The sequence below is a fragment of the Podospora pseudopauciseta genome, chromosome 6 (assembly GCF_035222475.1).
Source record: "Podospora pseudopauciseta strain CBS 411.78 chromosome 6, whole genome shotgun sequence".
Taxonomy (NCBI): domain Eukaryota; kingdom Fungi; phylum Ascomycota; class Sordariomycetes; order Sordariales; family Podosporaceae; genus Podospora; species Podospora pseudopauciseta.
In genome coordinates, this window is record NC_085895.1 from 4,002,723 (window position 1) to 4,015,626 (window position 12,904).

Genomic DNA, 12,904 nt, shown 5'->3' on the forward strand with positions numbered 1-12,904 from the left:
GTGTCTTCGTGAAGGCAAGCTCAACGGGTTTGACATAATTCCATCCCTATTCAGGTAACTTTGAGTGTAGGTGACTCTGAAAACTTTGTAGGCGGGTGGGTCTTCAAATCTCTCAGCGAGGCATCTCGATTGTACCTTCCTTCGACCCCTCTCGTCAATCTTAACTACCTTTTGCACATCACTATGCAGTTGCCTAGGCATGAATCTAGGTTTCTCCTTCTGCACACAGACAAAGAAGCAGGAAATTAAGAGCCCGGGCTTAATTCTTTTCTTTCTATATTTTACTTCCACCTTGGCCTCGCTTACTTCTCAACCACATCTCCCCTACACTATCCTTCCAATATTCTACTAAACCCCATCTCCAGGCAGATGTAAAGCCGCGAGGCATTGAGGAGCATGGAGGGTAAGTGAATTACACCTGATTTTATATATACTTACAGGCATTGATTTATTGTGAAAAGACCTTGTAATTAGGGCTTGGAACGGTAGTTTAATTTAATGAATAATCTTTGATGGCCTCGAAGTAAGTAATAAAGAAAGGTGAAATACTGAGAAATATAGCAGGGCGTGATAAACCCCTATCCCGAACATCTAAAAGGGATACTAGTCGAAGGCAGTTCTAGACAATCTGGTGCGGTGCAGCTAAATAGTGCACAACAATGGCTTGTCTTCATCACAATAGCCAATATACCAACGAATGTAACTAGTATTATATACTGCGGAACTATGTGCTACCCATCACTTCCTTTGCTTCTTTTACTTCCCTTGCTCCCCTGTCACAGTTAACCCAACGGCAGGCCGCGCAGCATGTGGGGCGCAGGACGTCCCCAGCCAATCATTAGGAAAGTCAGGAGACAGCCAATTGGGGCTGGCCAGAGAGTGCTACGGCGCCAAGGCCCACGAGCACTCTGCAGGATGCAAGATGCTTGGGGTGATCGAAGGCATAGCACGACGAGCACTTTAGGGTCTCAAGGTCTATATATACGGAGGGACTAGCTAGTGTAGATAGACAGTTCCGCAGTATGTAATTTAAGTTATATTTACGGTATTTAGTGTTTATATTGAGACAAGCCATTTGTTATACACTGTTTAGCTATACCGAACCAGAATTATTCAGAAGTGCCTTTAACCAGTATCCCTTTCAGAGGTTCTGGATAGGGGTTCGTTACATCCCCTCGGCCTCCTATATAAATAGTTTTTCGCTGGTAGGCCAAATACGAAGTATATTATTTCGTTGATATATATAATAAAAGACCGACTGTTACGGTCTAGAAGTTAATAGTCTACGGTCCTTAAGCCTATATATACGGAGGAACTAGCTAGTATAGATAAATAATTCTGTAGTATATAATTTATTAAAATATAGCTTTTGTTTGTGGATTTTACAGTGTATTTAAGCCTTATATATTATAGGGCCTTAGAGGCAAAACGATAGCTTGAATTAGCAGTGTTTAGGGACTATAGTTACCGGAGCGGAGGCTCGGCCTCCGGAAGCAATCTAAGGTCCCGGGAATCCGAGCGTTAAGGCCGGTGCCCTATAGTGGTTAAACGGTAACGGTAACGTGCTTTACAGTAGTTAAACGATAGCGGTAACGTAGCCTATAACGTGGCCCCTAACCTTATATTTAGTTAATGTATTTAGCGGGCGTTTAGGCCTGGGAACGGAATTACCTTCGAGGAGCAAGTAAAAGGCCGATAGCCTATAAAACCTTTACTTTATACTCTATCTACTATAGTATTTTTTAGTCTATAAAGTTTAATTAATATACTAATTTACTACACTTATTAGTGCCTCATAAGCCTATATTACAGTGATTCTCTTCTATATATTACAGGGCGCCGTCCCTATAATCCTCCTTCCTTTAGTGCCACGGCAACTATCGAATGCTGCAGTTAAAGCCTTCTTCGCTCTTAATATACTGCGCCGATAGCTATTTAAGCTTATATTTACAGGCCTTAATAGCACTTATTTTAATAGTTTCTAGCCTTTCTTTTTTATTATTATAATTTTACTTTAGAACTTTTATTGTAATATTATTTTACTATAACCGATATACCTATAGGGTAATATAACGAACCCCTATTTAGAACCTCTGAAAAGGATATCGGTTAAAGGCACTTTTAAATAATCTTAGTTCGGTATAGCTAAATAATATATAATAAAATATCTCGATATAAATATTAGATACCGTAAATATAATTTAAATTATATACTGCGGAACTATCTATTTACGCTAGCCAGTTCCTCCGTATATATAAATCTATAAATCGTAGACCGTCGTCTTATATACGGTCCTCGGTCCGCTCCGTATTAGCCGATACTAAACCGTGGACCGTAAACCCCGCCGCGGTCCCCGGTCCCTATCTTATTAGTCCGTTTAATTTCCTGGACCGTAGGCCCCGCCCGATAACACGGTTTAGTCTTAATTGGTTTTCGTAGCCCCATTATTTTCCAGAACCGTAATATAATACTCCCCCTTTAGGCCGAAGCCTTTGCGGCTTAGTCTTCTTTTACCGCTAACGATATTATAAGTCTTTCCTTTCTTTCTTTACTTTACCGCTTACTATATTTAACCGTATATAGAAACGTTATTATAAAACTAAATAGTCTTTCGCCCTTACTTCTCGAATTTACTACCGTAGTACTGCCGTAATATTGTGTTTTACCTATTTTACCTCCGGGACCCCTTGCATTATAGTTCCCGAGTCCTTACGGTACGCCGAATATATACGCCGTAAGATTCTATATAATAGGTTTAATATTAGTTCCGCCCGTAGGTATATTTTCCTTTCTTTTTTATACTATAATTAACCGTTCGATAGTAACCCGAACGATAGAAAAGTAAGATAGGCTCGAGCGTAAAGAGTAAAAGCTTAAAGACTAGCTTTTATAACTAACTGCCTAACTTATTCGGGTAAAATAAATACGTTACTCCCTCCGTACTCGCGAGGAGCGTCTTTTCGCGTAGGGTATTTAGGAGGAGGATACCTAGGTAGTATAGTTTACCGCTGCGGCGCCCCCTACTTCTTCGCCGGATACTCCTGCGCGGCCGGACGCCGCTTAGGATACTGTTCCGTAGTCTCCTTACGTCCCGGACTTTTCTTTAGGCCTTAATTAGCCTTCCGATCTTTCTTTCGATCCTAACGTAGTTAGTCTTTCCTTCTTTATTACGTTAGATACCGTTAGTAGTGCGCTTTCTACTTCTTAAAGTACCTAAAGCGCGTAATACTATTTATATTTAGTCCTTTTTATACTTTTTAACTTTATAGTATAGTATATAGTACGTCGGCCACTACGTCGAAGGCGTAGGTTCGATTCCTATTAAGGTTTTAGCTCTATTTTATAGTATTTAACTATAGGCCGGGGCCGAGTCTTTTTTATTTATTTAGGTTTTGGTCGGTCCGGATATCGTTAATAGAATTTTTTTTATTTATTTAAGTAGTTAAAGTATACCTATAATTTCCACGAGTTATCTATAGCCGGATATCTTAACTAGCTAATTAAATACTTTAATTAGCCTCTATTAAACCGTAAATTTAATATCTTTTCTATATCGTACTCCTTTTCTTCGTCCTCCGCTACTACCTATATATTAGCTTTTTTTACGTATAGTACGGGTTTTAAAAGTGAGATATAAAAGGTATATAATCGTAGACGTATCGTACTAGGTAGCTTTAATTCGAATATCGTTTCCGATATCTTTTTTTTAACCTTAAATAGTTTTACTTTTTTATAGTCTAGCTTCTTATTAGGTTTTTTAATACGTAAATTACGTATAAAAAGGAATACTATATCTCTCTCTTTAAAGCGAAGTCCCTCGAGCTTTTTAATATTATAATATTTCTATATCCTTTCCTTTATAAACTTTAGTTTTTACTTAAGTTTATTATAAAATATATATATTTTATTTACCTTAACTTTAGCCCTAAGTACTTTAACCGTAGGTCCCTGCCGTAGGTTTACTTTATAGCCGAAATTCGCGAAGAACGGTATAGTTTTAATCGTTTTAGTTAGCGATATATTATATATTAGTTATGCCGTAAGTAATAGTTTAACCTAATCGTCCTATTCGAAATTAATATAATTCCGTAAATATTATTTTACGATCTAATTAAGCCGTTCCGTTTAACCGTCCGTTTAAGGGTAGTAGGCTAAAGACGCTTTATTTATTACCTTTAGCTTCGTTATTAATACTCTTTAAAACTTCGATACGAATTTAGTATCGCGGTCTATAATAAATTCCTTTAGCTATATATATATTGCCGTAATATATTATAGTATTATATCCGCTAATTATTTTGCCGACTAAGTCTCTTTATAAGGTAGGAAGTATATTTATTTAGTAAACCTATTAACTACCGTTAATATATTATTATATTTAACGCCGGTTACCGTATCTTTAAACTTTAGTAATTTAGTAATAAAGTTTATTATAATTAAACTCTATAGCCGTTTTACTATTAGTAGTAACTTTAGAAATTTATAAAGCTTATACCTTATAACCCTCGTTCTTTCGTATATATAGTATAACTAGATAGCTTCCTTAACGTTATTTTTAATCTCTAGCCAGTTAAAATACTACTTGATTTTTTTTATAGTTTTAGCAATACTTATATATCTTCCGAACTTCGATATATAAATTTTTATTATTAGTACTATCCTGTTACTTGGCCTTACGTACGCTCGATTCCTATACTATAGTTTTTTCTAACTGTTTTTCTAGATACTTTATAGCTCTAGCTTTTTTTACTAATATTGTTTTATAATATCGTTACTTAATTTCCTTTAGTGTTTACTAAAAGTAGCCTTTTTACGATATACTGCGTAATACTTTATTTACGGCTATAGTAGATATTTAAAAGTGCTATCCGGCGCCTCTTTAAGTAATAGTAGTAACTCCCTAAATATATTTTTATAGTAGTCGGCTCGTCGGCTAAATACGTTTGCCCTAGTATTCTCCGAACCTTTTTTATAATTAATTTAGAAATTAAATTCCGAGAGAAACTTTAATTATCGTATTTACCGTACGTTAAAGACCTTCGTAATAGTAAAGTACCGTAGATTTTTATAATCTATATATACCTATACTTTATATTTAGTACCGTTAAAGTATAGCCTTTATTCCTCGAACGCTTCGATAATAGCGAGTAGTTCCTTATTATAAATCGGGTAGTTCTAACGTACTTCCTTAAGCTTCTTTAAAAAGAAAGTTACCGAATATAGTTTACTATCGTCGTTTCGCTGCCCTAGTTATTTACCGATCGTATAGTCTAATATATTTACTTCGATTTTAAATAGTTAACTAGGGTTTAATAATTTAAGTACCGGGTCCTTTAAAATAGCTTCTTTTAGCTCCTAGAAAGCCTGCTCCTCTTTCTACCTTTACTAGAATTCTACGTCTTTCTTAGTTAAGTGGTTAAATAGCTTCGTAATACCTACGTAGCCTTAAATAAATATTCGATAGAAATTTATAAACCCTAAGAATTTCCTAACGTATATTTATAACTGCGGTATAGGCTAGTCCTTAATTATTATAATTTTCTTTAGTTTTATACGTACTTTACTTAGCGATATTAAATATCCTAGGTATACTATCTTCTATACATAGAACTCGCTCTTCTCCTTATTAATTAAAAGTCCGGTTCCGTATAGCGCGTCGAGTATCTCTCGTACGTGCTGCTTATACTCCTTTAGAATACGTAAATAGATAAAAATGTCGTCGAGATAATATACTATTGTTTTATCGAGGTACTTCCGTATTATATAGTTAACGAGAGATTAGAACGTTACGGGCGTATTAGTTAACTTAAATAGTATTACGAGATACTCGAAATAATTATAAGGTATACGAAATATTATTTTCTATTCGTTTTTTTCTTTAATCCGTATATAGGTATACCCGATAAGTATATTTAAACGTATAAAGTATTACGCCTTTATTAATTAACTCCGTAATCTAAATATTAACGGTAGCGGGTAATTATTTTTTACCGTTTTATTATTTAATTAACGGTAATCTATATATAGTCGTAAATTACTGTCCTTTTTCGGTACGAAGAATACGGGATATCCTGCTAGCGATATAGATTCCTTAATATACCTTCTCTTTAGATTTTTATTTAAATACTTCCGTAGCTTCTTACTTTATTTATCGTTAGTATAATAGACTTTAAATAGCCGTAGCTTAGCTCCTTTTTTTAACTTAATTTCGTAGTCCTACGGTCCTCGCTTTAGAAGCCCCTTTAAGTATTTAGCCGTAAAGGCTAAGTGTCCTTAATATTCTATCGGTATTATTTTTTTCTTACTTTTCTTTACGTTATTATAGTAAATATACTTATTAACCTCCGATATTTCTACTAATGTCGTTAACCCTACTTCTTTAATCTTGCCGCCTATGTCGATAGAATATATTATTACTTCCTATATTCCTTACGGTAGTACCGTGGAGGGTGCTTGTCTTGCACTCTGCTCCGTACGTGCTTCTAATTTTCTATTATTAGTTAGATATTTCTAAGGCTTTTTTAATTGTAGGTAACTATTATCTTTCTAATCGATATTTAGGTTATAATCTTTATACTATAGTTACTTTAGGATTATATTTTTCGAGAGTCCTATATTTATAATATCGAATATAATTAATATTATTTTTTTTTCGACTATAATATTTAAAGATAGTATTTCCCTATAGACTTTTTACGTAGGAAATAGTTTTTATATAACGATTTATTTTTTTTTTTTCTTTTATAGTATACGGGCTTAGTGTACGAATTATAGCGAAATTAAATTCGTTTTTATACTACTATTTACTAATATTATTACCTAAAGATCTTTTTAGTACGTAGTAACCTAAAAGCATTTATTTTTCTTATTTCCTTTTTATATAGTAGCGACCTTACTAATAAATACCGGGTCGTTATCCTATACCTTTACCTTACGTTAATACTTTCGAAAATACCGTTCGTAGTCCGTTAAAGGTTAATAGCCTCCGCGAAAGGCCGCAAATTGTTTTTTAAACGGTTATATCGTTTAAAAGCGTTTTCTTACTCCGGGTTAACTAGTAATACGAAGTCTTTTAATTATACTTACCTAGTTTCCTTCTATCTTCCGTTTTTAATATTCTTTCGTATTTATACTTAATAGCGGGTTTTTTATTTAGTCTTAAGCGTTTTAGTTTAATAATATTATTTAACTTTCTCCCGTAAATATATAGTGTAATTTAGGCTTAAGTACTATTTTAATATTACTTTTTTTTATAAATATATATTATCATTTATATTTTAACCGTTTATATATTTAACGTAGTACTCCGTATACTTTAGTATAATTTATATAATTTAAAGGCTATCCTTTAGTTTAACCAGGTCCTAAACCTTTTATAAAATATAGTCGTTTAAGTCCTTCTATTAGGCCTTTTCTTACCGGGCTATAGTCCTTTTAACTAGCTATAGTTTGCCCTCCTTACTTACTTTACGTACCGGTTAGTAGCTATATAGTAATTTGCTTTAGTAGTGCTTTATATATCTATATATAATATATTAGAATTAAGGTACTTTCCGATACTCCGGATACTTAGGATAAAGCTATACCGTATTTCCTTTATAGGGTATATACTATATAGGTATTAGTGTATCCTTTAGTAACTTCGCGATTCCGATATTAGCGACTTTCTTACTTTTTTAGTACTTTTCTTAACTTTTATATAAGAGCTTTATAGGCTATAATATATTTTATAAGATAGTAATTCCGTATTTACTATATTATTTCTTTAGTATCGTTTACTTAGTAGGTCCTTACGCGAGACCCTTACCTTTAGTAACTTTTATAGTAACTTCCGTAGTAATCTATACTATTTAATCCCGTAAGGCTTATATTTAAAAATCTTTTTTTTTATACTCCGCCTTTAGCCTTTTTAGTATTTCCTTTATTTCCTAAAACTTTATATTTTTTTATTTAACGTATTAGTTAGAGTTTTCTTTAAAGCTTACCGCTCCGCTTTATTAATACCCGATAGTTACTACCTCTATAACCCTTAGTCCCTTTAATATAGTAATAAATGCGATTTCCTTTTTTTATCCGAGTTATTTAGGTACCCTATAGTCCTTTTTAAAGTGTCTTATCTTACTATAGTTAAAATACTTAAAATTGTTTTTGCTTTAGCCTTAGCCTTACGGCCTTTACTACTATATAGTATTAACGTCTATCGGTCCCGAGTATATAGTGCCGGAGTAACTAGTATTAAGGTATCTCCGCTTACGCTTATTATTAGAGCGGTTACCGTTAAAATGTTTCCTATAGCTATTACCGTAGCTACCTTTACCGTTACTTCCTTTTTTTTCTATACGATATTCGAACTGCCGATCGTCGATCCGTATAGCTATAGCGATATACTTATCGATAGTATCGGGCCTTATTTCCTTATATAACTTATCCTTTACTTTATCCTTAAAGCTATAATAGAAAAACTATATTAACCTTTTATCGTTAATAGCGCTACGTAGGCTATCGATTTTAAATTAAGCCGCGTAATCGGCTACCGAATACGTTTAGCGTAGACTTAAAAGTCTACTCTACACGTACCTTGCCTTATCGTACTCCTTAAATACTTCCTTAAGCTTAGCCTTAAAGGTACGATAGCTCTCGAAGTATTTTATAATAATTTTCTTTTAATCCTTTAGCTTTTATTCGTAATAATCGTCGAAGATAGGCTCGAATTATATAAGAGCCTTATCCTTAAGCCTAGTAGCCGCGAAGATTACTTTCGACTTTTCGTTAATAAACTAGTCTAAGTATTAACGAAAATAGGTTTTAAGTTAGATTAAGAACTTTTTAAGCTCTGCCTTTTTTCTTCTATAACGCTCCGGTACCGGAAGCTTAATAGTCGACTTAGACGTAATTAAGATAGCGAAAATCTACTTCCGGGTCTATTAAACCTCGTCCTCGAGCTTTTTAAAACGCTTAATAACCTACTCTGCGGTAGAGGGTATAGGTCTAGCGGAAGGTCCCTCGGCGCCTAGGCTAGGCGGGACGCCTCCTATCTAAACGTTTTTAGGTCCGGCTATAGTAGTAAAAAGACGCCTTTAACTTATCTGTAATAGAGTTAAAGTAAGTATATAACGTGTAACGAACTTCTATCTAGAACCTCTAAAAAGGATATCGGTTAAAGGCACTTCTGAATAATCTTAGTTTGGTACAGCTAAATAGTATATAATAAAATATCTCGATATAAACATTAGATGCCGTAAATATAACTTAAATTACATATTGCGGAACTATCTATCTACGCTAGCTAGTTCCTCCGTATATATAGACCTGTGGACTGTGGACCGTCGTCTTATATACGGTCCTCGGTCCGCTCCGTATTAGCCGATACTGGACCGTGGACCGTGAGCTCCGCCGCGGTCCCCGGTCCCCATCTTATTGGTCCGTCTAATCTCCTGGACCGTGGGCCCCGCCCGATAGCGCAGTCCAGTCTTAATTGGTCCTCGTAGCCCCACTGTCTTCTAGAACCGTAATAGGTAAGATTTTAAAAAGCTTTAATTACGGTTTTTTATAGTTAATTTATAAAATTAATAGTCTCTTAAAATAAGCTATATATATTAAATAAGCTAATAAATATTGCGAAAGTATAGAGAACTCCTATCTAAAACTTTTAAAATAAATGTTAGTTAAAGGTATTTCTAAACAATTATAGTTCGGTATAGCTAAATAGTCTATAATAATAGCTTGCCTTAATTATAATAGTCTAAATACTAAAGCCTATAATATGTATTTTATACTAGGGTACGATCTATTTATATTAGCTAGTTCCTCTATATATATAGACCTTAGGACCGTGGACCGTGAGCTCCGCCGCAGTCCCCAGTCTCCATCTTATTGCTCCGTTCCGTCTACTTGGACCATGAGCCCCGCTTGATCGCCCAGTCCAGTCCTGATTGGTTTTTGTAGCCTAACTGTCTTCCAAAACCGTGACATATTAAAAATATAGAGGGTCTTCATAATGCATATTTACTTATTCCCGGGTGGTCCCTACTTTAATAGCTTTAGGCTATTACTAAGATCTGATATGTTTAGTTAATTAATAATATTTCTATAGTAGCCGTATGCTACCTTATTAATTGCCTCACTTCCAACCACTGGTTCTCGATGTGTAGGTGGCCATTAGGCCGTGGTGTGATCGATTGGTTCGTTGACGTGTGACAATAACGGGCAGCGAATGGGTCAGGTAGCACCAGGTTCTCTAATACGCCCTTTGGATGACATCTTCACGCTGTAACCGGGTAGCTTCGGCAAACAATGAACGATAAAAACGTTCCGCACATCGGAGCTCCTATTAACTGCTCCTCGCCCCGACACCACCGCTACCATCCAAGCTCTGAATCCCTCCACTATGCCAGTCACCAGAACAGCTGCCACCGCTTCTAAAGCAACGCTTTTCAAATCCCTTCACCACACCCCAACCAAACCTCTGCTCCTCGCCAACGCCTACGATGCCACCTCAGCCCGCATCATCGCCTCTCTCCCGGGATGCAGAGCCCTAGCGACAGCCTCCTACGCACTGGCATTATCCATAGGCAAAGCCGATGAAACACTCACGTTGGAAGACAACATCTCTCTTTGCCGTCCCATCGCTGCCGTAGCTCACGAGTTCAACCTACCATTGACAGTGGATATCCAAGATGGCTATGCCGGGCCAGGAGACTATGCAGAACTGAGATCTGTCATTGAAAAGGTGATACTCGAACTTGGAGCTGTGGGTGTGAACCTGGAGGATTCCTGGCATGAAAGCACCTCTGGGGATATGGTACCGGAGGATGAGGCGATCGAGAGGATCAAGACTGTTATTAGGACGGCAAGAGAGCTTGGGGTGGTGGACTTTGTGGTGAATGCTAGGTCGGATACATTCTTGATGGGTGGGAGCTTGGACGAGTCGATTAGATGTGGGAAGAGGTATCTTTATGAGGGAGGGGCAGAGACTGTGTTTATTTTCTGGCCGAGGAACAAGGAGATGGAGAAGGCCGATGTTCAAAAGGTGATTGACGAGCTAGGGGGGAGGGTGAATGTGAGTTGCCGGCTCGGAGGCCAGTTGACCACGGGGGAGCTGGGGGAGATGGGGGCGGCGAGGGTGAGTGTCGGGCCGCAGGTGTTTTTGGCTGCGGCGGAGGCGATCAAGAAGGCGGCGGGGGCGGTGTTTGAGAATTGAACGAGGCGCTCATCAATGTCGAAGACCGGGCTTCTTTTCAATAGGCCAATGTAAAGCAAGATCGAAAACTGATGGCAACACGAGTCCACAGCAAAGAGGTTTGCTAGACCAGGATTACGGAGTATTCTTTGTTGGTTACGAGAGTGCGCCTCGTCTTACCAACTCCTTCCCTTTTCGAATTGATCAAGGTCATCTTATTGGCTCTTGCTCTCATACATATTGGGAAATGTCAGATCTCCCGAAACTTGCCGCGGGGGTAAGGGGTCGATCTGGTTGTTGGTTCACATAAAACGGGAAGGTGCCGAGACCTTTTTCTTCGTGAAACCTGGCATCTTCTACCCCGCCCTACACTGCTACTGTTGCACTACACACCACTAATAGGATTGGCCTATGGGCAGCTGTTTTCCGGCGAATGGGGATTGGGGAGGCACCAGGTGCCTCCTTGAGATAAATTTTATGGAGTGTTTGTCGCACCATGACGTATACTCCACTTGACCTCGACCCACCTCCATTCATATCATATTCCGTACGGCCACCATCGTTATTTCTCACAAAAAGCATCTCTTTGTATTGAGTGCCTGCCCACTAGAATATGTATTCGCTTTTTACTACCCTAACGGTCCTTGCGGCCATGTAGGTCACTCATCTCCCTCCAACGACCCTGGCCCAGAGAACTAACAAAATCACAGTCTTAGCTTCTCGACCTCCCAAGCCCAAATTACCGCGGCTCCTTCCATCCCCACCGTCTCTGGCTGCCCTGCCGTCCTATCTATTACTGACATCTGCTCAACATGTATGACTCTGGCTTGCATCACCACAGCAGAAGTAACAGTAGGATGCTCCGGATGCCCAGAGATCCCAGCGACGGTTTTCAGTGGGTACCCATGCGAAGGGGGTTGTGACCAGTTGGGTGGATGCAAAACGCTGTATCAGGTGGTGACTGCCCAGGCAGATCAATGTGAGTCTGGACCACTGGTACCGCTGCCGTCGATAACAGACGGAGGGGAGAGCGCCATCACTGGTGGTGAGGACGCTACGACAGGTTCGGAGACCTTCCTGCAGTGTATCGCTATCCAGTGGATGACGGGTACTCGCTAACAATGATGATTCAACAGGCGACGCAAGTGGCACCCAGACAGTCACCGAGACAGGTGACGGGGTTGGGCCTACGGGGACGCCTACTACAACGGGTACAGTGACAATCAGCACCAGTGGTGGGAGAAGGTTGTCGCCCTTTAGGCTGTGGTAGCTATTCAGTCCTCCAAATATCACGGCCGCAGCTTTTTTGGCTCTTGAAGAGACCAAGATCTCTGTCCCCACTATTGATGCATATAAATAAGTAAGGAAACTGGACTGGCAGACTGAACCTCGAACGGTATCTGACAGGCCGAAATTTTTCGGATCCTGCGTCCACCGCCGCCTTGGCGAATGCAAAGTCCGATCCCTGCCTGCTTTGGCTGGTCCCTGCTTCATCGAATCGAGACTGCTACCTCATTAAACTGCTGATATTTCGAGCTTGAAGTTCATGTTTGCCGGATTCTTGAAAGATCTAACATTTGGAATCATGAGTCTATCTTGATGGACTGCGGGTCCACTCACACCAGGCCATGAAGCCACCGACCACAGTTCTCTGAGCCCTACGGCGCGCCTCTCAGCGGATCAAATGTTGATCATGCACTACACCCCGGGATGGCGTCCGAATA

The 12,904-nt window shown here is 38.3% G+C and overlaps 2 protein-coding genes and 1 non-coding gene across 3 annotated transcripts; all 3 read left to right on the top strand.

Annotated features, from left to right (window-relative positions):
* Positions 1 to 3,260: 3,260 nt before the first annotated feature.
* QC763_0100520 lies at positions 3,261 to 3,331 on the top strand. Its single transcript has one exon. It is a non-coding gene; the product is annotated as a tRNA-OTHER (tRNA).
* A 7,057-nt stretch (positions 3,332 to 10,388) lies between these two features.
* On the top strand, positions 10,389 to 11,201 carry QC763_610070 (uncharacterized protein; the record flags this gene model as incomplete). The annotated part of the gene is made up of 1 exon (XM_062914829.1): positions 10,389 to 11,201. The coding sequence occupies one exon, from the start codon at positions 10,389 to 10,391 to the stop codon at positions 11,199 to 11,201; it is 813 nt and encodes a 270-aa protein (XP_062763596.1).
* A 592-nt stretch (positions 11,202 to 11,793) lies between these two features.
* QC763_610080 (uncharacterized protein) lies at positions 11,794 to 12,450 on the top strand (the record flags this gene model as incomplete). Its single annotated transcript, XM_062914830.1, has 3 exons — positions 11,794 to 11,834; positions 11,891 to 12,243; positions 12,317 to 12,450. The coding sequence occupies 3 exons, from the start codon at positions 11,794 to 11,796 to the stop codon at positions 12,448 to 12,450; spliced, it is 528 nt and encodes a 175-aa protein (XP_062763597.1).
* Positions 12,451 to 12,904: the final 454 nt, after the last annotated feature.